The sequence below is a fragment of the Malaclemys terrapin genome, chromosome 11 (assembly GCF_027887155.1).
Source record: "Malaclemys terrapin pileata isolate rMalTer1 chromosome 11, rMalTer1.hap1, whole genome shotgun sequence".
NCBI lineage: Eukaryota > Metazoa > Chordata > Testudines > Emydidae > Malaclemys > Malaclemys terrapin.
The window spans coordinates 12,977,166-13,003,629 of NC_071515.1; the positions used below are offsets into that span (position 1 = coordinate 12,977,166).

A 26,464-nucleotide genomic window follows, 5' to 3' on the forward strand; every position below is an offset into this window, starting at 1 on the left:
ATCAGCTTAAAATGGCCTTCCCTTGGTTTGTCTCCAGCAGATAATTGTCCCCCCACACCCTGTGATGGTGTCCTTCCTGTACACAAGCTAGTTATTTCTTTGGGGTGCTATTCACTCATTAACAATACCCCCCCACGATTAATTTACTATATCCGCTTTAGCTAGCTAGCGTCTTTTCCTGTCTCAAACATATGAACATCAGGCGGTATTCTCCCAAGTAGGAGAATCCCAAGTCTTACCAATAAATTTGTTGGGCAGAGGCCTATATTCTAAATTGATCAAGGTCAGAGAAGTCCAACTCAGTGAGTTATATAAAATTACTCATAAAAGACAGCAAAAGCGAATCCGTCCAGACTAAAAGGTCTACTCATGTCACCCAAAGATTATTAAGATCATAACTAGTAAACAAAGGAGAATGGAATCGGACATTAATGGCCAAAAATGGGTGGGTTAGAAACAAGCTCTAATTGTTGGACAAAATAATGAGGGGATGGGCTATTCTGTCCATTAACCCCTGGGTCCTTTTGAAAGACTTCTGGGGGATCTAAAGCTGGCAAATGGGTGGACTGTAAAGAGAGCGTTACCAATCGTTGCTGTTACCCCATCATCTGTTGGGACCCAAGAATCCATCATGACACAATTGGACGTCTACTGTCTGCTCCTGAGAAATGTCCTAAGCTGACCAGGCAGGGCCAGAGAGAGGGACCCAGATGACATTACCACCTCCATGAGCTTTGGCTAAATCCTGCGCATCACCCGGAACATGAGATTTGGGTTTCTGCTGTCAGCCCCCTCCCCTCCCCCCCCCCCCGCCAGGTTCCTTCCTTCTCCAACTTTTCTTATCTCTCTTGCCTTTTGTTTAATAATTCTGGGTAAGCCACCCAAGAAAGAGATTCACAACACTGCTGTGAGCCCGCAACCAGAGAGGCAATTCTAAGTAATGTCATAAACAGCCTAATGCAGAGATGCTGATACAAGTTTACCAGGTCTCAGAATGGCTGGTAAGACTGTGTGCTGCACATGTTTCTCCACAGCAGGGTTGCAGGTAAGCATGAACACCACAGAAACTGCATTTGCTATCTTTGTGATTCTTTTCTATACCCTTTTGTGGCTATTTGTCTTTTTTGTCAAAAGGAAGCAGAATTGGATTTCAACATCAGCTCCAGTCCATCTCAACTAACTTTTTTCTCTCTTCCCCAGATAACTATCCCCAGTTGTTACCATATTTAATACTATCTAAAATAGTGTCGTACAAGGTTTTCCTTATTAAAAAAAACAAAACTGTATACAACTAAAAGGAATAAGAAATATTGTTAACATGAAATTCTTACTTAGTACTTTAAATTCAAATGCTTTAACTGTTTTTCCTTTTTTCTGTATCTTTAATAAAAGATTATTAAGGATAGTCCTATGGGACAAAACAGGCTGAGGTGGCTATACTCGAAACCCCAAACCATGTTTCAATGTTTAGTCTTGTGTAGTGACAGGGTCATGTTAACACTTTAGGGGAGAGAGATGGCTCAGTGGTTTGAACAGTGGCCTGCTAAACTCAGGGTTATGAGTTCAATCCTTGAGGGGGCCATTTGGGGATTTAGTTAGAGATTAGTCCTGCTTTGATCAGGGGATTAGACTAGATGACCTTCTGAGGTCCCTTCTAACCCTGATATTCTATGACTCTTTGGGCCCATTTTTTCCATTAACCTTAACATAACAAGCTCTTGCTAGCGTACGCTCAAACAGGCACAATGTATTTTAGTGGTATCATACCTCAGTGCAAATATTGTGTGGTAGAGGGATTGATGACTTATCGTAGAGTCACAAAAACATGTAGAATAAAGCAAATAATTTTGTATCTGATCATGAGAAATTTAACTTACTTTAAAATAAAAGCCAAAGCAAGTTTTCTGAGCTTTTTAGTTAAGTGAGTACTAGATGGTGCTCTTGAAACAAAAACTATGTATAGATGGAGACTCCTGTTGTGTTTTCTTTGTAGCAGGTGAAAACTGTCAAAGAACATTAAATTACCACTTATCTTCCTGATTCCTTCCAAATGAGGATGGACGATACATAGAATCAGATCCTCAATTGGGGCTCAATTCTGCCAGGTGCTGAGCACTCTTGCCCTGACCCAGCAAAATGCTTAAGGCACTGGCTTACCTGTTAAGCATGTGAATTATCCCATTGAAATCAATGCTTAAAGTTAATTTTGTTTTTAAGTGTATTGTTGGAGCACTGTCGGGAACTTGGAACTTAGCAAGATTGAATCCCTAGTAGATGCCAGTTGAAGATCTGTCCCCCCCTATTTTTTCCTCGCATGTTTCTTTTTTCAATGAGTATTCACTGTCAAGTTGTTGAATGCATTCTCAGAACCTCTTAAAAGTTCAGGGGGCAGAAGACATAAACTTCCATGAGTCTAGTAACATGTCCTGCGGCTGTAAATTTAAACTTTAATTTCTGGCTATATTTTCTCTGTCAGTTTCTAGGCCACAAACAGCTTTCTTAATGCATCACTTCTAATCCTGATTGACAGTAGCTGTTCAGTCATTGTGCATGTGTGTAATCGAAATGAAAGCTCCTCTCCTATTCCCTTCACTTTTATTGTGAATTGCAAGTGGTAAAAAGAGAAGTTCCATTTACAGCCTAGGTAACAAAATGGATTTTTTCTCATTTTCAGGGAAAAAATCCCACTCATTTCTCAATTTACAATAGAGCTATAGTTTTCTAGTTTTACTCTAACCCTTTTTCATTCTGTACATGTTAACAGTACTTCTAGTTGTCAACAGCAGCGCAATTTTATTGTAATAAAAATTAAACTAGCATTTTATGGATTGGTAATATGAATGTTAATATTCTGAGCAGTTAACATCCTAGTGCTCACACCAGATTTGAATTATTTGCTTTCTTTTTGCTCTATGGGAACAGTGCAAAAATATCAACCACTGTTGTATATGTTTGCAAACTTAATAATTTTAAAAAAGAAGCTCAAATATCACTTACCCGAGGTAATTCTTTTTATCCATGGGAAAAGCTCTGTTGTACTGCTCACTGTCTCCCATGCTTGTGAATATTTTCTCTTTGTACATGGTTTCCACTTGTGTCTCTTTCCTTGAGACTAAAAAATATTCTAACTAGAATAGTATATTCTTTAATTGCTTAAAATGTAACATTTTGCTGGGGGCGTCTAGGTTGTGATTATAATGCATGGAACATATCTCTTGGTTATATAAATTCAGTTGACTGATATAAAGTCAGAGCTTTTCAGCATTTTATGTGAATGTTGAGTTAATATTTCTTTTACCAGTTGCTGGTTATTTTCCTGCTGATCAGAGTCTTGGAAGAGTTTTCTTTGGTTGTAAAGAATGAGGATTAATGCTATTCTACATGGTCACAGAAATGTTCCTTGATATCATAGAACAGGTTTGACGCTCTCCTTCATTTGGTTTAATACTGTTCTCAAGTTTGGGCCTCATATTTGTTGCTCTTAAAGAGAGAGGTGAATTCTAAGGTATGTAGTGTGGTAGTGGAATAATGATCAGGATCTCTTTCAGTTAATATACCTGATGGCACAAGAATTATGGCTAGTGCATTGTGATTCAGGTATTAACTCCTTCCACAGCTTTTTCTTGAGAGAGAGAGCTGCTGGTTTTTAACCTTTTTGGGTTCCCTTATCCTGTTTTCAGTAGATCTGCACTTGAAGCCTTCCTTGTTTCAGCTTTCGCCATGAGAGCAGGAGATTTCATCTCACCTATTCTGTTTGATTCCATATTGTCTCTATATAAGTTTGCAGTTCTGTCTTCCACTTCCAATTATTTTTCTCTCCTTTCTTTGCCATCTGTGTAGCCTTAGGTTCTTGGCACATGGAGTTCTTACTTCTCCCTTGTGGTTTTTCCTACCTTGTCTCTCCTGTATGTCCCCCCTCCTTTCTTTCTCCTCTTGCCTGGTTTTTCCCTCTTCCCGTCTTGGGATTTGTAGCTGGCAGTACAAATTTTGCTAAGGACGGTTCTAATAAGACTTCCCTGGGGACTGCACCTTGACACAGTGGAACGCCTTATGTGTTCCACTGACCGAGAACTATGCTGGTGGGAGTTTTAACTCCTGGTAGGGCCATCAAGCTGGACAAGTGAAAAGATAGGGACCAAAAGAACAGCAGTCAACTGGTCCTCCAGGTTGGGGTTGAGTGATAGGCCAATAACCTATTTGCATAAAAATATTAAGTGATAGAAACACAACAAAGTAGGCATTCCAGCGAACAGCGTTATAGACAGGGGTGAAGGAGCCTTGTTCATGCTCTAAGCAATGTCTGACAGCACAGGTTCAGGATTCTAATAAGCAGGGAGTCTGAGAGCTGTTAAGTTCCCAACTTTAACCAATTTTGTGGATATTCTGGTGACTTGTAGATTATATTCTTCTAGGCTCCTCCTTCTACTCCCCATAATTTCTGTCTCGATCATTCCCCTTTCCTTCCTGTATGGCTTCCACCTCTATGCCTTAGCAAAACTTGAATATCTTGTAGTGTTCTGCCAGAATGGAAATGAAATTATGATGGTAGCATAGCAGCCAATGATATAAGGGTGCTGGCAGATTTAACTTGCATAATAATTGAACGAGTAAATAAAAATACTTTCTCTTTGCTTTTTCTTTTAGTATTTTAGTCATGCAAGTTGGATGTTTCTAAGACAGGCACATAAATCGGGTTCACTTGTGCATATTTCTAGCTAGTCATTTAGATTAGTTTGACACAATTTTTGGTTTGGAGGACATGTAATTTTTGGATAAATGTACCTGGTCTTAATCCTTGCAGTCAGTCTTAGCCAATAGATTGCAGTCTGCATACACTTGTCCAGTTATGTATTCTGAATTATTTATAGTGCGTCAGATGTGCCTTATTCAGTCTGCCCCTGACTTAAATTAAGCTTTTAGGTGTTTCTGACTAAACTATACTAATAAACAGTGTTGTTTTCGAAAGAGTAAAAGTTTGTAGGTTGACATTGTCTAAATGAAAGTCTTGGTTTAATTGCAATCAAAATGATGCAGCTTATTACTGTTCTCTCCCATTTATTTTAATTTGTTCTATCTATCCTTCCTAAGAAGTTTAGCAATGATTTTTTTTCCCTTCTAGGGTGATGTATCAGCCATTGAACACTTACTGAAAAATGGAGCAGACCCCAATGTTAAAGACCATGCTGGATGGACGCCATTGGTGGGTATCAACATTTTTATGATATTTCCATTTTTTTCCTCCACACTTCCATTTTTTACAGTTTGTTCTTTCTCACCCCTATCTTTATTGTATCCAAATCATAAAGAAGACAGTTATGAGAAATAGACTTCCTGATGACAATGTGAGAATGCTCTTCCTTTGGAATCATCCCACCTCTCCTCAAGTGTCATTGTTCTCTCTCACTTTTACTATCATATTCAGGATAATCTTCACCTATGATTTCTTAAGTGTGGAAAATTATCTCTTTCCAGGTTCGTGTGCAAGCACAGTTTCTTGTGCATCTTGTAAACTGTTAATGCCATTAGAGCTGTAGTTCCCACCATTTTGGGTGCACATTAGACAATGGAATTTGAACTTTGGTTAGATATATTTTTGTATTATCGCATGCTTGAATTTCATTAAAAAATTATAGGTAGTGAGTGCTAATCCCTTTTCATCCTCTGCCTTTTTCTCCCAAAGAGCGTGTTTGACTCTAGTCGACATAAAGGAATGCCTTCCAAGTTAGTCTTATTTGCACACCAGGTGGTCTCTGTTCAGTTCCTCTGTGCTCTTTATCAATGCCATGTTTGAAAAGATAATTACTCATGATGGCCATTGTATTGTCAAAATTGAATAGTGTCTCCATATCCTGCTGCCATTCTGAGAGAGGCTATGAAAGTGAATGCATTAACTCATGGTAACAAACCTCCATTTAAAAGAAAAAATTCTGTGCTTTCATTAGAATTTTATGTCTTTCTTTCCCGTGTGCTTTTGTCAACATCACCGGCTAGCACGAGGCTTGTAATCATGGGCACAAGAAGGTGGTGAAGCTATTGCTACAGCACAGGGCACTGGTGAACACTACTGGGTATCAGAATGACTCACCGCTTCATGATGCTGCCAAGAATGGGCATGTGAGCATTGTTGAGCTGTTGCTCTCACATGGAGCCTCCCGGGATGCAGTGTGAGTAAATGTGTAATATTGTTTTGTAATTGACTTTTTTATTTCCAAATTGATGTTGCTCGTGAAAGTCCAGGATGTAACATTGAGTAAATTTGAACCAAAGCTCTTAATAGAATACATATGATTTTATTCAGTGGGAGTTTCTTTTTGTGTTCAATTACACAATGCCCTTACCTTCCCCTTTCTAACTTGGATGTTATCTTTTTTGCTTAGGCTTCAGGATTGTCCTAACCTTTTCTTTATGAAGTTTGGAACAAATCACGAAGTTTGAGCTTTTAAAAAAAAATTAGTAAACAACAACAAAAAATCTGAGTGCATAATGGAAATTATTACTGATATTTTTAAAAAGTACTTCCATTTTAGCTATTTATACTTCTGGTGAGTTTGCTCCATTGATACACATGTAGCAAACATCTGGCATTGTAAAGTGACTGAGACTGTCTCAAACACACAATAATTATTCATGGATTTATCTTTCTGATTGTCATCATATCAGTTGAATGAGATGCTGGGTTGATCATGTCATGCTACAGTGGCAGTAGCATTGCTATTTGTATCAGCAGCTATTGTATAAAATCTGTAAATGGCATGTGCACATTACATACTTGTAGTATGTAGCCTTGTTCATATCTGACTTGTTTGCTGAAGTATGTACCTCCTTGGCTATAGTGTCAAGTGGGGATAAGGAAGCTTTAATAAATTAGTTAGCTTCAAATGTTGTAAACATATTGAAGTTCTGTTACAGAATGGAGGTATTCGATCAGAAAATACTTCTAGTTTACATGAAATGTCAGAATAGAAAAATAAATCAGAAAAGTAAAAAAGGAATCCTTCCCTTGGCCCAGGCAGCATATTTAAAAACAAACAAACAAACAAAAAAAAAACCTTAGGAAGCAGATGTACTAACCTATCAGCTTTCCAAGAAAAAACGTTCACCAGTTGGGTATTGGTAGCTGCCTGTATGGTTTTTACAACTCTCCTGGGCTTCTGAAAATATTACACAAACAACCAATTTTGGTATAAATCTTTTTGATAGCAGTCAAAAGACTGGAAAAATTGTACAGTAGAACTTTAAATTGGCAATACTAGAATTTTCAGGTCTCTCTTCTTATTAGCCCACCGTTTCTGCTAGATTTGCTATCAGAAACTGAAATGAAGCTGAGAGAACTTTTTTTTTTCAGTTAGCCATACTGGCATATATATGACCACCTTTGGTCAAAAAGTCTCCTACTCATTTCAAATCAAGAAAATAGATTGAAGTCCAGTTCCATTCATAATGTGAACTGACAAGATCTAGTCTAATGTGGATATAAGCAATTTTCTAATATTTATTGTAGCAACAATAATATCTGAAACAGTGTGATATGGGGTATCCAAGACTACATCCCCTCTAAATCAAATATGTTTTAGGAGTCTGGCTACAGGTGGTATCAGCATACTGCCGTTAGTGGTACAGAAAAGGGCTCTGTTTGAATTTTTAAATGGGCAATGTTAATAACGGCGAGGCGCTATGACTTCATCATTTGCAGGATATACAAAATTAATTTATAGTTTCTTAAGTGGTTTCATAAATAGGTACCTAGCAAGAATTTTTAAATGTACCTTGCCAAAGGCTTCTGTAAAGCGAGTGATGTCTGAGAATAATGATAATGCTAGATAATTCTCATGGAGTAATTTCTACTGTGATTTATTTAAGCTTTATTAAAATTTTCTGGGTACAAATTTAGCATTCTTTGTGTTTCATCTCTTGCAAATGGACCTGCAAGTGACATGGGAAGTGTTTAGTGTTTTGCTACTTGGTAAGTGCCACAAAAAATATTTTATTTTCCTGATCTGTTTATTTTCCTTCTGTATCTGTTGCTGAGATGCTATTGTGTAATACACTACTGTAGTAGTTGCAGAATTACATCAAAGATCTTTTCTTCCCATTTGGTAAAAGCAATTTGTCCTCTTACTCCAGTAGATGAAGTTATTCCCATGTTGTAACATATAGAAGAATGCCACCCCTTCTACAATGTCAGGAGTAAGTCTTCAATGTAATAGCACAATGTAAGAGCTAGGTATTTTTCATCCGTAAATCCCAACACGCTTTACAAAGGAGGCAAGTATTATTAGTACTATTTTACAGATGTGGAAACTGAGGCACGGAGAAAAGCTGACATTAAAGTGTAAACAAAACTTCTAAGTCGTAGAGATACTTCTTTCATAATGCTTGCTCTTACTCCCAGTGCGACAGCGCCCCACGATGAGACTCCTGCAGTTCCCTCTGCCTCACAGCTTTTCATTCTTCTCTTCGCCATCCCTTGCTTCAATTTATTTTCAGTGAAAGCATGACCTAACATGAGGTCACATAAATTCTGACTTTTCTATTTGCCTTTGCAGCAATAGTTGTGACCGATGTGGTAGTATAGAGGTTCAAAGCTCCTTATTGATCAAGGCAGGGTGGTTTCTTAACACTGAGTTGATAATCCCATTGTCTTTCAGGCTATTTATGTACATGGGATTTCTGTCACTATCAGCCAGGTTTTTAAAAGGGTAGAGATTGAGTAGTACTGAGTTTTGAGCAAGGTCTGAAGATTTACTAGCTGCTTAAGAGTCTACTAGAAGAATGCGCAACTTTAAATGGAAGAAGTTTGTGGTCTTAGCCTGTACTGCTCAAACTGCTTTGCTGTTTTCTTCATCTCAGTTCATCTGGCTAATATTCCAGTTTTCTACTAATTTTTGTTCATCCCCAGCTCCCCAGGCTCTTGAGGAGCTTAAAACTTCTTATTAAAGCCCTCTTTGACATGGGATATAAGTGGTTCTTAATTAGCTGATTAAACCTTTTAGAGCCATATAAAAGCCTGAATAATCACCAGTTTTTCCTGTATATCTCTAAGCTCACTAAATTTTGTCAACATGTTAAATGTGTTCAAACCGTATTTAGACTCCCTGTATAAATATATTCGTCATTAAGGAAAATGTGGCTTTTGCAGTCAAACACTTTTATGTTTACTGCAGAATTATCTAAACCAATACACCTCTACCCCAATATAATGCTGTCCTCAGGAGCCAAAAAATCTTACCGCGTTATATTGAACTTGCTTTGATCCGCTGGAGCGCTGCTTTACCACGTTATATCCGAATTCGTGTTATATCGGGTCACGTTATATCGGGGTAGAGGTGTATTTTCTTTTTAACAGTGTGCCTTAGTAATTTGGGGTGTTAGTGTGTTGGAATAAAAGTGATGCCTGAGTTGAATTTAGGGTATTTCTACTTTTGAGAGCTGGAGCTTGAGAAGACATACCTGCACTAGGTTTGATCGAGCTAGTACAGTAAGAATAGAGTGTAGCCATGGGAGCACAAGTGATTTGTACCTGACATCTTGCTAGCCACCCCAAGTATGTGTTTGCCCTTCTGCCACCGCTCGCGATACTACGACAACACTATTTAGCTCACTAGCTTGAACAGATCTAGTGCAGGTATGTCTTCTCCTGCTCGAAGTGTAGACCTAACCTTAGAGTGCTAGTTTGAAATAGTTCTATATGACACTTTATAAAAAGTGTACTGTAAAATATAGTAACCTAGTTTAATACTGGTATTTAGTATCTAATTTACTGTAGTGTCTAGGGATTCCAACTGAGATGAGACCCATTGTGTTAGATGCTGTACATATACATGGTAAGACCTGAAATCTTACGCTTTGTCTGCCCTGTCTGTTTAGATTGTAAAAGAGGAACGAAGTCCTTTTATCCCCATTTGACAGATGGAGAACCGAAGCAAAGACTTTTATATAGATAGTCTTTGTGAATTTTTAAAATTTTACTTTTCAAACACCTTTAAACAGACATCTGATATACCGTATAAGTAAACTCCACATCTAGTACATCTCACCTCAAAGATACTGTCAGATTTTTATCTCTATGATTTAAGTATAGGAAATAGCTTTACTATAAAAGGGACGGTGTGTACATATTTTGTAGGATGAGAACACAGATCAGAATTGTTTTTATTTTCCAGAAGACAAATCATAGGATTTAAATTTTCCTTGGCAATACTTTTTTGGAAATCTGCAAGATTTAGCAGTTAGGGTATTTTCTTTGCTGTTCAATTTTTTTCTGACTAAGAAAGATACGAACTGCATATGGAAAATATTATATGGACCAGTGGACCTATTAATTGCCCGGCTGGTCTAGTTAATTTTTTTAAGTTAATCTCCTACACATTTATGTTTTCTTGTGCTTGTTCTCTTGAGTTCTGTCTTTTTTTCCTTGCTTCACAGCAAGCCAAGTGACGTGAAAAATTAGATCTGTGCATTTGCAATTTCACAGTTGTTCATAAATGCTTTCACTCAAATGGGCTATCTTGCCAGTTCCTCATGCACAATAAGTTTAGCATTAGTAAAAATTGTCTCATTGCCTTATTTCTTTTAGGTGTGTTTTAGCCTTCATCCAGTGGGCGCAAGTTTGAGTCTGAACAATCCCAGGCAAATGGGAATATTTATTTAGAGGTAGACGTGCCTCTAGGCGCAGATGTGAGCAAAGTATGGGCATATACTGCTCCATCTCATGAGTATCCCAGATCATATTGTGCCTCAGATACTCCTCAGACACAATTCCTTCCTTGCTTCTCCCTTCCTTGAGTGCTGCTGGAGGTATGTATTTATTTGCTTGTTGCGCTATACCAGCAGCAAATCATAACCCTTCCCACTCCCAACCCAGCTTCGTTAGTGCTGGCTGATGCATTGGGGAGCACAGCCAAGGCTCTACTCACTTCCCCATCCACCTATGCCCAGGGGAAATAAATAGACCTGTCTGTTTGTGTACTCCCAGAGCCAAGTCTATACAGCCAATGCCATGGTGTAAGAAGAGGGTTCTTACTGTTCACCATATAGCCCAAGTATGGACGGTGAATGAGTTACCCACAAGTGATTAGGAATTTTCCGCATGGGGTAAACGGTAAAAATGTAGCACTGGGAGCTGATCTTTCTTTTTCCAAGAAGGTTCGGAAAGCAGGGGAAAAAATGTTTTACATTGGCCTGCTGAATACTAATATCATGGCTAAAGGTGTTAAAACGAGGCAGTTAGATCATGTATTATTTATGTTGGATACACATGTGGATACAAAAATTTAGCATTTGATTGCCTAAATTGGAGACTACAAACCAAAAATCAGCCTTCTCAATGCTTTTGAAGCGCTCCTTAATTCTGCATATATATCTGCCTTATCATATATTCTTTCCTTTTCTCTGATTCCTTATTTCCTGACTAGCAGGTTGTCCTCTCCCCTCACTACACTTTACTGTATTGTTACTGTTACCCCATATGCTAGAACTGTATCTGTAGGCTTGGCAAAATTTAATGTTGATTATTTTTTAATTTCAATGGATATTATCAATGTTTATTGTAAAGCACTTTTTTCTCTTTTTATTGATTGTTGCCCTATACCAGCTTTAAAGTTTTCACAGTTGTGGGAAATGATAGGGGTCAGACAAAATTATTTAATGACAGTAGATGTTGAGATTCAGAAAATGAAAGCTTTATTTCTCTTAAAACACAAATTATCAGCACCACATGTCAGAGTATGCGAAGTAAATATCCTTAAATCAAACTCAAAGGAGTTCTCAAGCAGTATTTTTTCTTCGTTTGCCTATCTGTAAATTTCAATTATTAAAAATATAAATTTTTTCGTTGGTTTATGTACAGTGAAATCAACATTTAATGATTAAAAAAAAATTGAATCCTTCTAAGCCTCTGTTTCCATGACAGAGAAATATTCTCAATCCCTGTTGTGCCCTACCCAGAGGCTGAGCACTTGTTTAGCTTGAGGCCAATATCAAGCTCCACCTGTTGGGGTCAGCCATGTCACACTCGTCCCTCAATAACAAACATCCTGGAAATTTTACATTAATATCCCATTCGACTGACAGCAGTGAATGGACTCCCAATGCCCAGGAGTTCAGTAGTGTCACCCCATCAAACTCCAATGCTAAAGGTCATCAGCTGCTGTTGAGGAGCTCTTTGATTTTGTGGTCCTGCAGAATCCAGCACTGAAGGTCCTGAGGGGTCAGTTGCAGTATCATATGTTTCATCACTCTCCATATTGGTTTAAGCATCAGGTTTGAGGTGCCTTCGAGGGTTTCTGTTCTCCAGCACAGTGATCCTTCCAGTATTAAATTTAGGTTCTCTTTAGCCTTGAGTGTTTTCACCAGCCGTCAGTACTTAGATAAGTAGCTGATAGACTTTTTGCCTCAAAGGATACATCTGGCTTGTGTAGACCTAAATTAACCTTGAAAGTCTACTTTTATTCATTCAAGAAGAGGCATTTATTGGAGCACTTCTGGACTCTGGATTAGCAAGAGCAGTACATCTGTCTTACCTAAAAAAGCTGGAGCCTCTAACTTCAGGATTCTATCAACAAAGAATAAGAGGCTAAAGTTAAGGTCGAGGAGCCCTTTGTTTAAAAGGAGATTCTTCTATGTACTCTAAACTTTGCGTGCTTACATGGATCATCTCGAAATGTGTGCCTTGGTGAGGGTGATCTAAATTTGGAATTATTTGAGCAAAAGGTCCCCAAGATACAGTCTCTTGCCCTCTCACCCCAAAAAAAGCTTTTCTCAGGGTTGATTTTACATACACTTTTTTTCTGGGCATACCTGGGAATCAAACTATGGCTCTGATTGTGCCTAAGGGGTCTCAATCACTCAACACTTACCCCAGTTAGTAAATGGCAACCATTGACCTCTTGGGAAGGCAACACTGAAGATATTATTCAACAAAGTGTTAGGTTTGAGCTTAAGGTTTACGCACCAAACAGATCATACTGCACACATGTAGACAAAGTATGCAAGAGGGTTGCTACCCAGCCCATTTTCACATGACCTGGGTGGGTCAAGGGGCTGTGCTGTGGCCATTGAACCGTAGCAACACCCAGGCATTATATGTTCAGAACCCACCCTTGGGAGAAATCTGGAATTGAAATGTCTGCATGTTGCTACAATCTGCCTTTGTCAAAGAGTTGGTTTTTGTTTTGGGGGAAGTGGGCAGGGAAATGTAATCGGAATACAGCAGAACATTTAGAAATTGCTCAAGGTATATTCAAAAAGAAAATAAATTACACATGCAAATACTTGCTGGAGGAAGGGGAGAAGAGTGGAGTGCATAGGAGAGGGGTTGTGGGGCACAGGTCAAGGGATGGGACACTGGGAGTTGGTGGCAACGTGAGTAGAGGGTATTAGGGATGTGGGGAGCTGTTAAGCCCCCATTCCCTCCTGTGTCTGTGCTAGGATCTGGGGTCCTATGCAGTGGTCTGAGACCCTCTCCTTGCTCCCCATGTGTGTGCCAGGATCTTGGGAGGCCCTGAAGGTAACACAGATTTAAACCTGAGAGTACCAGGAAATACAAAGTTAAGGTACACACCATCCCTGTGTGGAGTGGGGGAGCTGTTGGGGCTGGAGTGGCTGGAGGGAAGGTGGACTGAGCGGGCCAAGGGTATGGAAGAGGAGCCTTGACCAAAGCAGGAGAATAGGGAGTCCGTTGGATGGGGAAATGTAAGAGGTGTGCAGGGCTCCATGTACAGCTCGGGCTACAAAAATCAAGGAGGCGGGCAGCCCTCCAATAATCTGCCTGATGTGTATGCAGCAGCAGGGTGTGCCAGACTTATGTTCTAATAGCTTCTAAAGTGCTATGGCTTAATGGGTCAGGAATGGGAGGATGAGCTGGGAATGGTGATAGGGGAGCCTGTATGTTGTGGGAGAGGGGGAGTGGAAAAGGAGAGAGACATGAGTCTTTGCTCATGTGCTTAGTTACTATATCTGCCATGCAATGAAACTCTCAGTTTCTCTCACTGTCCCTATTAGCAACTATACATGCAAAATATTTCAAAGCATGACCATTATCCCTACTCTACTATAGCAAAGTCTATAGAGGGGGGTATTTACGATCTCACACAACCATGTTGGGCCTAGTGGAGAGAAAAGTGGGCTGGGACTCAGAAAACCTGGGTTCTGTTCCCAACTCTCACTGACCTGCTAGGTGACCTTGGCCTAGTCGCTTTACCTCTCAGTGCCTCAGGTTTCCCATCTGTACCTTGAGGATAATGATATTTCCCTCTTTGGTAAAGTGCTTTGAGATAATTCACTGACACAGAACCCCTCATTAATGCAGAATTAAGGTTGCCCAGTTATAACCTGTGCTCTTCGGAGCATTGAGTTCAGCAAAACTCAAACTTGTGATAACCAGGTAATGAAGAGTTCAGCTACGCGTCCGCGCGAGCTTACCTGTGCCCTCTTTGAACAATGCCGCAGTGCGCTCAGAACATCCATACTCACAATCTGGCTTTGCACTGTACAAGAGCTACCCATACCTGCCCTACTTCATTGTAGCCTGCTCCACAGAAAACAACCACATCTGCTAAATTTTACAACCTCTTCAGCCCCTTCACTATTATGCACAAGTTGCCACCTAACACGATCCTTTCACTTATCCTTCACTAAATTCACAAACCACACTCCTATCCCACCTAACTTCTGACATTTCCCATCCATGGCCAGAAGACCCAAGTCCTGCTGCTGACACCTACACAAGGCAATGCTGAAATGAGGCATACTGGCTCTCTCAAGATACATCTGCACCTCTTTCTTTTGATCTCTCACACACAAGTCAGGGAGAAGGGCTCACACACCCCTCGGAGAGGCATGGCCTTTAGATCGCCTCATATCGCAATCACAACTCTGCTAAACTGCTCCAGCTAATCCCTCCGCTGTTCAGTACGGTTAAACCTAACAGAGTGAATGCAGCTGGAATGCAAGCAAATAATTCCCAGAACCTATTGCCAGCTCTAGGGAGAGAGAATTAAGATTGCATGGAGATGTACCGTAACTCTGTTTCCTGGTTTTCAGAAGGTTGAGTTTTGCTGAATTCTATGTTCTGGAAAGGCACAAGATGCCATTGGGCAATCTTAACTCTATCAATTACTTTTTTTGGTCAGTGAATATAATTGTCAGTCAGCATGGTTTCATGGAAGGTAGCTCTTGTAATCCTGTCCAAAAAAAAGACAACGGTTTTGTTTTATGGGTCTAGTTGATGAAAGCAACTGTGTTGATATAGTATACTTGGATTTGTCCTGGGCTTTGACTTACGACCACATGACCTTTTTTTTTTTTTTTTAAAAGTGCATTATATAACATTAACAGAACACACGCTAGATGGATTAAAAACTGGATCGCAGACAGATCTCAAAATGTAGTTAATAGAGAGATACCACTGAGCAGGACTGTTTCCAGCAGGGTCCCCCAAGAATCAGGTCTTGGTCCTACTCTGTTAAATATTTTTATTAGTGATCTAGATAATGATATGAAATCTTAGCTGGTGAAGTTTGTAGATGAGACACAGACTGGTGAGACAGGTTACTGTTGTAGAGCAAGCTGAATCACTTGGCTAAATGGTCACAATCCCAACAATGTGCTCTAATACAGTCTAATCAAGGTAATGGATCTGGGAATCAATAACACAGGTTATCTACAGCAGTGGTTCTTCCAGGGGGCATATCAACTCATCTAGATATTTGCCTATTTTTACAACAAGCTATATTGAAAGCACTAACGAAGTCAGTACAAAGTAAAATTTCATACAATGACTTGTTTATACTACTTTATATACTATACATTGACATGTAAGTAGAATATTTATATTTCAAATGATTTATTTTATAATTACATGGTAACAATGAGAACGTAAGCAATTTTTCAGTAATAGTGTTCTGTGACAGTTTTGTATTTTTATGTCTGATTTTGTAAGCAAGTAGTCTTTAGGTGAGGTGAAACTTGGGGGTACACAAGACAAATCAGACTCCTGAAAGGGGTGCAGTAGTGTGGAAAGGTTGAGAACCACTGATCGACAGGATGAGAGATTGTCTTGGAAAGCAGTAACTTGGAGGGATTTAGGGCTCATACATAATCAACTCAATCTGCTCTCTCAGTGGAGTGCTGGGCCAAATAGATTTTATGGAAAGAAAACCCACAATACTTTCTCTGAAGCATCAGATTGATCTAAACCAGAGATGGGATACCAGGCAGGGTGGACCACCTCTGAGGTAATACAGAGAATCCTTTCTAGATGCCCGGCTGGTATATCTTGCTCACATGATTCCATCTTCTTCTGTAGATAAGGTGTGGTCTGCCTACTCGGATCATCTGGGCATATCTCACCTAATTATTTCCTGCTATTACAGAGGCCACAGGCTTTGGCACATTTAACAAAATCTACAACCTATGTTTATTCAATGTTACAGTTGCACAATTAAAATAAAAATATACATCACAAAATAGTCAGGATGTGGAACATGGCCCAGTTGTGAAAACCTGAGGTCTTGCATTTTCTAACATTATTGTACTTTGTTTGACTTTAACATTACGTGAACATCCCTTATTTTTTGTCACCTTGCAATATCAAGCTTATGCAGGGTATGCACTGGTAAAAGGTCAACTTAAAATGCTCTTTGAAACAAAAAATTCCTAATTGTCATAAACCCCCAATTAAATACAATGTGAAGACTGAAAGAGTGAAAATGAAAACACTGTGTAATAAGGCATATAGTTGTTCTTTCACTTAATTGCCAAGACCTGAGTTGAAGCCCTCAGGATTCTTTTGCAACAATTAATGATATCACTATCACTCTATGAAATAAAAAAGCATACAAACTGATATAAATTTAACATTTTTAAAAGCTAGGTTCAGCCATCTGGTGTAAAGAAGATGATTTTAATGCTATGCTAATATTTATTTCTCTTTTGGACCTGTTTGAAGGAACTATCTTACAGCAGCTCGATTTAAATATGGCCCTAATTTAAACAGAGGCCAAAGCTTACCCTGATGATGCATGACAAAGCAGGAACAGCATGGTAGTATTTAATCAGCTGCAACTCCCAGGACCAGGCTGAAGTGTGACCAATTATCTTTTAATCTGTAGCATTTGTAATACACCAGCTCCCAGGACATTAGAAATACAGGAGAGCTAGGGACTGGCAATATTGTGAAATTAGGGTGTCTTAGCAAAAACCCCCGTCCAGAATCTTTGACCAGAGATTCTCTCTGTTAGCAAGTTGTGCATACACCTCTAGCCCGATATAACATGACCCGATATAACATGAATTCGGCTATAACGCGGTAAAGCAGCGCTCCGGGGTGGCAGGGCTGCACACTCCAGTGGATCAAAGCAAGTTCGATATAACACAGTTTCACCTATAACGCAGTAAGATTTTTTTGGCTCCCAAGGACAGCGTTATATCGGGTAGAGGTACTAAAGAGCAATGAAAAAAGAAGAGGTGCATTTAGGTTAGAATGATCATACAGCTTTGATTTCATTGTTTTTTCTTGGTTAAGATTAATAATACAAGGATCTTTCTTTTTATGCCAAACTATGCTGAGGTACTTTCACATATGGGCTAAACTCGGATTTCCTCCTACATACAGGCTTTACACGGCAACACATGGCTATCTTGAAAAGATAATGCTACAGTGACACAGCAGTTTTTTGACCTCTTTAGCTCTGCTTTTTCTATTACTCTTTACTCTGTAACATGGCATAACCAAGTCACTTCATTCTCAGGGCCGTGCTTCCCATCATGAGCTCTTATGTTTCCTTTTAAGATCTAGGGCCGTGGAAGGAAGAGGAACAGCTGTAGTAGCCGTTATTCCTACAAAGGATGAGGCAGGTACAATGCCCCTGGGGAGTGCTAGTGAGACCAGGCTTGCTAACACCGGTTACTGTACCTGTTCCATAGCTGCAGGCTTTTTCTCCTCTAACTACTCTCCTGCAGCTATAAGGTGGTGTGGGGAGGAGACAGATGTCACGGCCACACTCAGACATGCCCATGGTTCACTACAGGTACAACTATCCAAATTATGGCTGGTGAATTATGTGGGGAGTAAAAGGTTTCCTGCATGCCCCATAGCATGACTAATCACCTTAATTTCTCTCTATGTTGGCAGATTTGTCATCTGTGACATACAATAGCAAACCAAATAAGAGTAACACCAAAATTTGAGTTGATGCCTATAATAGAAAGCAATCTTAACTAGCTGTGGGAGCCTTATGCGCACGCGTGTTTTCTGTCACAGTAGTGGTCTTGTTAACAGGCATCTTACAGTGCATCATATAGATCAAAATATGACACTGTTCTGTTTGAATTGTGTTCGAATTCTGGTAGCGGATGATTTGCTAATGGAATACTGAATGGGGAGAAAATAGCATTTACAATAAACCTTTGGTCTTGGCTTGATTAGTACTTCTAACCTACTATACCGAAAGTCTCTCTCTTTTATAGTCTGCAGTAGGATTTTTGTACCTAAACTATATTTTTTTTATACTTGCTAGCAAATATTTTTTTTCCTATATCAGCAGTATGACACAATGTTGGTGGATTCAAGTGCAGACCTTGTGTGCCTGTTTTACCGGTATATTTGTTTGTATTTAACTTGTAATAATCTGTTAGAACTTTCCATTTGGAATCAACATGCTTTTTCTTCCCTGGTGGCGTGATTGCAATTAAATATTACAAAGCCAAATTCTGGCTGTTGTGATAGATATCAATGTATGAGCAGCAAAACATTTAACAAGGGCTGTGGTTTATTTAACCTATCATTTGGTTGTAAACTCTCTTACTTTTCATGTTGAATGTAGCAGCTTGTGATTCTGAATCCATCTGCCTTTGAGGCAATTCTTGAATCTTTTCTGTGTGTTTTAGCTGAAATTGCATATTAGTAAGAAGGTGAAAAAACTATCCAGCTAATGCATCCAGTTAGTTAAGAATCAAGTCACACATTTTATTTACTTAAACCATCTGTGCTTGTTTTACCAGTAATATATTCGGTCTGCGCCCTGTGGACTACGCAGAAACTGAAAAGATGAAGTCTGTGCTAATGCTACCAATGAAGAACGAATCATATTCATTTAGTCAATGCTCAGAAGTAAGTGTTTCTAAAAATCAAATCCATCTTGTGAGCCCTGAACACTTTGGACCTAGGGCAAGTAGGGCAGCTGGCTTTACAGACAGGTTAAAAATGGGCTGGGAAAAACAGTCGAAGTCAAATTTGTAAAACTCTCCAACGTTCCCAAGAAGCTTTCTGTAACAAAAATGATATATACAGCATGGGGTATAAAGATTTTATATGCAAGACTGTGGGGTCATCTCCATAACTCAGAATGGTTCCCAAAATATTGACAAACTTTATTCCACATCTTGTGTTGTCTGCCTCTGTTGTTGTATACACACATCCAGTAAAAAGATGCACCTATTCTTTGCTCTATATGCTTTTACATACTTTAAAAATACAATAGGCTGTTCCAGTATCTCCCTTCACCCAATAATTAAGATGTTTTCAACTGCTGGGTTATTACACCTCTCTACAGTCTTCTGCCAGAGACCTCTCAGTTTCTTGCAGCTGGAGAAAACAAATTGGCCTCACAGTACGCCTTAACAATCACAAATGTAAGACTGTGTGTGGGCGGTGGTCTTATTTACACAAATGCCCCTTTATCCTGCTAGAGGAATTATATAGAGGCTTTAGTGCAGGGGTCAGCAACCTTTCAGAAGTGGTGTGCCGAGTATTCATTTATTCACTCTAATTTAAGGTTTCACGTGCCAGTAATAAATTTTAACGTTTTTAGAAGGTCTCTTTCTATAAAAAGTCTATAATATATAACTAAACTATTGTTGTATGTAAAGTAAATAAGGTTTTAAAATGTTTAAGAAGATTCATTTAAAATTAAATTAAAATGCAGAGCCCCTCCGGACCAGTGGCCAGGACCTGGGCAGTGTGAGTGCCATTGAAAATCAGCTCGCGTGCCGCAGGTTGCCTACCCCTGCTTTAGTGTAAATGAAAATCAGACCTTACATACATATTTCTCTATGTACCCATAAAATATAATCAAAATATTTACTCTTCATTGTTTAGAATGTTACTTTTCTATTTACTTTTCATTGTTTAGAATGCCCTGCAAGACCTTTGGGGGTGGTGCCTCTTTGGACAAACTGACTTTGTGGCTGTCTTTGATATTGTCTTTGTAGAACAGTTTCAATGCTTGGTGCTTCATTACAGTAAAATTTGTGTACTATTTGTAAGCTAATGTACAAACATTTATTCATATATTTTATGTCTTGTGTGCATATATAAAAACATATTATGATAGTACGCAGAGGACCCAGTGGGCGGGGGGGAGGGAAAGCTGTGTTGTGCTAGGCACTATACACTAAGGGTGATTTTGAAATCTTTACCCTTTAATACCCCAGTTTAAACCATTCAGAACACATTGCTTTAAAATGTTTCTGAGTACATTATGTTCTTCAGTTGATTAATACTCAGTAATTGCTATTAGTAGGGGGGGAAAACGGTTCTCTAAATTTGAAAGTATCAGCTTTCACTGTGTGGTGAGTTTCTTGTCACATTCTTGTGACATGTGGAAGTTAGGCATGTACTACAATTCCCAAACAGAACATGCTGCAGCTTCGTCAGCCCGTTTGCTGAAAGCTGTTACTAATTCCAAAAGGTCCCCAAGACCGAACTTTTAGTTAATTGAAAATTGCTTTGGTACGTTACATAAATTAAAGAAAGTATCTGCAATGCCATAGCATTCCCTCTAGAGCTAGTTTGTTACATATAGATTTACGTATGTGTCCTGTAAGATGCCATGAATTATTCATTTCAAAGGATTATTCTTTATTAAATAGATTAGTTGTTTTCTTTAAGTTCCCAAACATTCAGTTTAGGAAGGACTTAGCACTTTTTCCTCTTGTCGTCACACAGCAAGCAAGCCCAGGCCGCCCTAGAGAAGGACCTGTTGCTCTACTGGGAAGCAGCCTCAATTCAGAGCAACAAAAATCACTGAGCAAACTCGCAGCAGTTCTGAAGGCTAGAAAATGTGTTGAGTTTAACAGCACAGGTAAGTAAGCCCATATTGGACTGTCTCTTAGATATGTTTTAATGCTCACTTTGTATAAGGGTTATACATTTTAGCTATCGAGATGTTAACTGCATAATATTTTGTAGATTGAAATAAAACTTTAGGTTCCAAGAATGATATAGCATTTATGCCTCTAATAGGACTGAAGCAATATAAAGTTTCACATCTATTAGCCCACGGCGTATGGGTACTCCTTCTGAAGAGAGAGAAGCCTCTGCTACAAGAGTAGATGTGAGCTTGCTGGCAGCAAAAATGAGTTGGCTAGAAACTTATCCTTTAAAAGGAACCAACCACCAAGATTCTAACTCTGAGTTCCCAGCTTTCTCTTGCCAGACAGGCAGAATTCACTAAACTCTTATATTTTGTCCCAACTACATTGCTAGCAAGGTACCATGCTATTGAGGTGGTAGTATAGCCCTCCTCTCCTTACCTACTGCTCTTGGAACCTTCCACTCAGTTCCTTCTGGATCACAGTTGGTGAAGGTACTGCCTGCAGGAGCTCTGTCTGTCTGTCAGTCACTGGTTTGGCTGTTTTCATCCATGTCTTCATACATCTGATATCCTTCCCCAGTAATAGTCCTTCCCTTCTAGTTAGAACCAGGAACAACATTTCTGTTTGTGAAGCTGTTTGCCTTGGGTGCTTGTTGCCTAGTGTTTTGTCTCTGGGGTTTTTTTTTGTTTGTTTGTTTTTCTGTTGCATTTCAGCACCAGTGTGGCTGGTGTTTTGCCACTTACTTTGCCAGCAATTTTTGGGGTAACATACCGGCGCCAGCCTCTGCTTTTGCGCTGGTGTTATGGACACTTAGCACCCTGTTATTGCTCCTGTAGTTCTGTTGCCTCAACACTATAGCTCTAATATCTGCCATGCTTCAGCACCTGTCTTGGTGCTTCCATGCTGGATCCTGGAGAGTTCTGCACTTGTTCTGATTCCTCAGCTCCTTGCATTTCTGGCACTTTCCTGAACCTTTTCATCTTCTGTTTTGTTCTTTTTTGTTTTTGCATCATTTCTGTTACATGACATCTAACTTGGAGGAAGGAAGGGAGACGACAAAGCTGCTTCACCCTTGTTAGTATTGCCGGGCCATGTCTATAGCAAATAAGGTAGCAAATATGGTTATCTTCCTTGGACTTTACCACAACATCACATTTTGCTAGATGTCACCGTGAGTACTTAGGAAACATGGGAAAATACTTCAAGTCTGCACACCCAGGGAAACGCCTATCAATCTGCATGAAGCCAGCCTGGTAAACCTGCTGGCTTAGGACTCTGTTTTTGTCTTGTTTGTGTTGGTGCTACCTGCATTGGTGCAAACCGAGCTCCCCTCTCCTGAGCCCATCATTAGTGGGGTGGCCTCATCAGAGTGCTTGAAACCACCACCTTCAAAGCTGAGGCCACAGTTGGAGCTTCTCTGTTTGGAGTCACTGATACAGTGCTCTAGCTCGTCTTAGGCAGAGCCTCTCCAGAAGGTGAGGAGGGCTCAAGAAGGAGCCAGCAGCATTTCAGCATGCTGCTGTTAAAGTCTCTAACGCCAGGCAGCTGATGTTACTGTCCTTTCTCATTTAAAAGGAGAAACAAAATTCTTAACATTTTTGGTTCTGGCCCTAGAGTTACTACCTGTTGCACTTTTACTTCTTTACTTGAAACATCTCTTGAGCTTCATTACACTTTTGGAGTAAGAATCCGACACAGGTGGTATCTTTAGAGAAGGGCAACTTACTGATCTGCAAAAACAACAAGGAGTCCTTGTGGCACCTTAGAGACTAACAAATTTATTTGAGCATAAGCTTTCATGGGCTAGAACCCACTTCATCAGATGCATGGAGTGGAAAATACAGTAGCAGGTATAAATACACACAGCACATGTAAAGATGGGAGTTGCCTTACCAAGTGGGAGGTCAGTCTAATGAGACAATTCAATACCAAGGGAGGAAAAATCACCTTTGTAGTGGTAATGAGAGTGGCCGATAGTATTATGACGAGTTCTTTTACCTGCCATCTATCCTCAGAGTTTCAAGTTCATTTTTACTAAGTCGATGATGAATAGTTACATTTGTTGGGGTTTTTTTTGTTTTTGTTTTTTTTGTTTTTTGAGGCATTCTCTTAATCCCTTTTATTGATTGGCTTATTCCTCTTGAGAGCTTTGCCACCCATGCAGTATAGAACTGACTGAAAGATTCTCAGGCTGTGGTTAATCTGATCATGTGTAATGGAAATGCTTAGAAGGGGCCTGGCTCATGCTCCACTTAACTACTGTTCAATGTAGGGCCTGAAAATCTCGAGCTGAGGAAATTCCATCAGTCTAGCATTAAGGTACTAACACCCAGTAGTGAGAATCCTATTGCAATTATACCTTTGGAGGAGAAGCAGGTTTATAGATCAGTAAAGGTTCCTTCTCTTATAAACTAAAAGGCTACACTTACAACAACTAAAAGGTGTCTTTTCACAGCAGATAGAAATGTTGTGGGTTTTCAGCTATCACATCCACTTGCACAAGTTGATAAAGAGAAGATTTTAATTGCAGTGAATGAAAACAGATTTTGAGTTTGGGGAAGAATGGCTGCTTATAAATGGGGAGGAAAGAGTTTGTAAATTGGGGGTGACTGGATTTGTAACAAGTCTTATAGATCTGGTTATTTTAGGTTTGTAGGCTTTCTTATATGTGTAACTTTTTTCTCTAGTGACTCACGTCATTATCCCTGATGATCCAATGCGAAGTACTATCAAAGGGATGCTGGCCATTCTGGCTGGATGTTGGGTCCTGAAATTTGAGTGTAAGTATTCAAATAGATGGAATGTTTATTTTTCAAACAAATGTATAGTTTGACTTGAGGATTAATATTATCTGAGAACTTTCCATTCCTGTTTCAGAAACTTGTTTCAAATATGGATATTGGCTTGACCTAAACTATGGGGCTTTTAAAATTTGGAGTGACAAGAATTTGATTAAATGTAATTACTCCATCTGTGGAAAATGTGTAATGCATCATTGTTAATCAGATACCAGAGAGATAGTCATCCCCCAAATGTAAGGAGGGGATGAATTTGTTGACCGCTCAGCATATTTGCCATAGTGCTGGAATGCTTAAGGTAAATGTTCCGATGTATGTGTTTAGTATTAAGTTTAAACATTTTAAATGGCTGTCAAGAAGGGCTGATTTGATATAGTATAAGACTGCCTGATCAGGAGGAATGACAGGATGACTAGTTACCAGCAAAAAACAGTCAAGCTTGTGGCCTCATCCTTGTATTCCTTATGCTTTTCATAGCTCCCACAGAAGTCAATGGAAAATTTTGGTTGGTTTAGGGTTACGGGATCAGTGCTTGTCAGCAATATATAAAGCAGTAGTTATACTATCCAATACACCTCTGCATTCAGGATTTATATGTTCCATCTAACAAAACAGTAACTTAAATGAAAGGGCAGATGAACAAATATCTATATAGTATACATCTGAAGGCATTTTTTAAGTCTTCCCCTACACAGTTAATCAGTAGTTATTTTACAGCATGTTCCTTTCTTAACAGTTGTTCTCTGTATATCTAGAGGGCTGACTTTATTAATTCCCCTTCTAATTTATTTCTCTAGCACTTTGTTCTCTTCTTATATTGTGAAAGCCCTTCTTGTTCCCCTTGACTTCTCTGGGGCAGGAATCCTCCCCCTCCCCCAACCCCATCCCAGTCCTTTATTCTGGTGTGTTTTTAATTTATAATTAACTTGTGTGCAGTTTGTCTATCAATGGAGAATTCATAGAGAGCTTTCTTCAAGTGGTTTCAGGAGTATCTTGGATGATTAAACATTGGATATGAAAACTCATCTTTACTCAATAGGGACTCTTCAAATAACTTAGCAGCCTAAATTTTTCAAACGGACTACTGATTTTGGGTGCCCAGCTTAAAGGGGCCTGATTTTTTTTCTAAAATGCTAAGCATGAAGCCCCTTTAAGGTGTCCCAAGTTGGACAGCCAAAATCACTAGTCACTTTGGAAAACTTGGGCTATCTGCTTCTAATGTCCATGTAACTTCCTAACATCCACTTGATTTCTTCTCTGTTCTTTTCAAATGGCACATTGGTTAAATGTCCCCTTGGATACTTTTGATATCACTTAATTAAAACAGCTTACGTTCATCACCCTTATCTATAGGTAATTCATAAAGAAAAGTCTTCAAGAAGTCTTGGTACTGCGATCTGTCACAAGTATGAATAGCTTCTCATTGACTCCCCCTGACATGTTGATAAATGTTGGTATATCCAGAACTAGCTTCAGATACTTGGGCTGCTGAAAAGTAATGGGGAATTGTGGGACAATTATGGTATTGTAGCTGTCTAGCTGCTTAGAGGTTACACATGGGCAGGAAGATAAAACCTCTCTTTGGCTGTGGATAACAAATTTCTGAGGGGTTAGGAGCCAGGCCTGGGTTTGCACAGAGTGCATATGGAGTGTCTTCAGTAATTAGAATTTGGTTTCACCGAGAACATTTAAATCTAACGTTTCTGTGGTAGATCTTGACTTTTCAGGCTGTTCAGGAGGCTTGTTAATTTTCCAGGTTAAGTATCCTCCTCTTCTCCATCTATTTTACTGGTCAAACAATATAGAAACTAATACATAATGATGTTACCAGTACAGGATTATCTCTTTCTTCAGTTGAGCACTAGGGAGAAGATGGATTTATCTTGCAGAGGTGAGATTGAACATTTGTGAGAGAACTTGGTGGTTTTTTAACTTTAGAAGTGTAACAGAAAAAAGTAAACGCGGTCTGTACAGAAATCTTTACTCCATGGACATTTTAATGCACGTCTTTGTTTTCTGTTGAGCTTTATTTAATGTGGTGTTAAAGTACTGATTAGTATACTCCTGGGTGCTAATGCTTATAGCTTAGTAAGCAACATACTTTTTAAAAGCAAGTGCTTCTCCTCCCTACTGGGAAATGTTAGTAATAACTCACGGGGTTTGATGCAGCTAAGTGCCTATAATTAACAACACCATTCCATCTGCTCCCACCAGTTTGTTGTTGGTCTTCTTCAGAGTCATTACAAGTTAAAGATTGTTATAACAAATAATTGGATGCCTGCTGATGAATCATTTGTCTAGGAAAAAGTGTTTTACTTTGCTCTGCTTTTCATACTCTCTCCTTATTTATAATTGCTTTGGGGGCTTCTGTTTAGTAATTGGTTACATCCCCTTAGATGAGACATAAAAATAAACTTTTAAAAAGTGTACCCTTACCCTGGTGTATTTCTCTTGACCCTGTATCTCTATCAAAGCCATTACAAATAAATTAGACATAAGAAATGTTTGTTTGCTTACATTTTTAAGCCAGGAATTCAAACTTGGGGTCCACTTCTTTCTATGAACTCCGT

General features: G+C 39.2%; 2 protein-coding genes across 2 annotated transcripts in view; one reads left to right on the forward strand and one right to left on the reverse strand.

The window, feature by feature from the left end:
• BARD1 (BRCA1 associated RING domain 1) overlaps positions 1 to 26,464 on the forward strand; it is a 65,038-nt gene that overhangs the window by 26,696 nt on the left and 11,878 nt on the right. The window contains exons 5-9 of the mRNA XM_054044202.1: positions 5,120 to 5,200; positions 5,992 to 6,164; positions 19,003 to 19,111; positions 20,948 to 21,083; positions 23,784 to 23,876. Coding sequence (XP_053900177.1) covers positions 5,120 to 5,200; positions 5,992 to 6,164; positions 19,003 to 19,111; positions 20,948 to 21,083; positions 23,784 to 23,876 — 592 coding nt within the window. The remainder of the gene's footprint in view (positions 1 to 5,119; positions 5,201 to 5,991; positions 6,165 to 19,002; positions 19,112 to 20,947; positions 21,084 to 23,783; positions 23,877 to 26,464) is intronic.
• VWC2L (von Willebrand factor C domain containing 2 like) overlaps positions 1 to 26,464 on the reverse strand; it is a 197,779-nt gene that overhangs the window by 4,915 nt on the left and 166,400 nt on the right. The gene's annotated exons all lie outside the window — the stretch shown is intronic.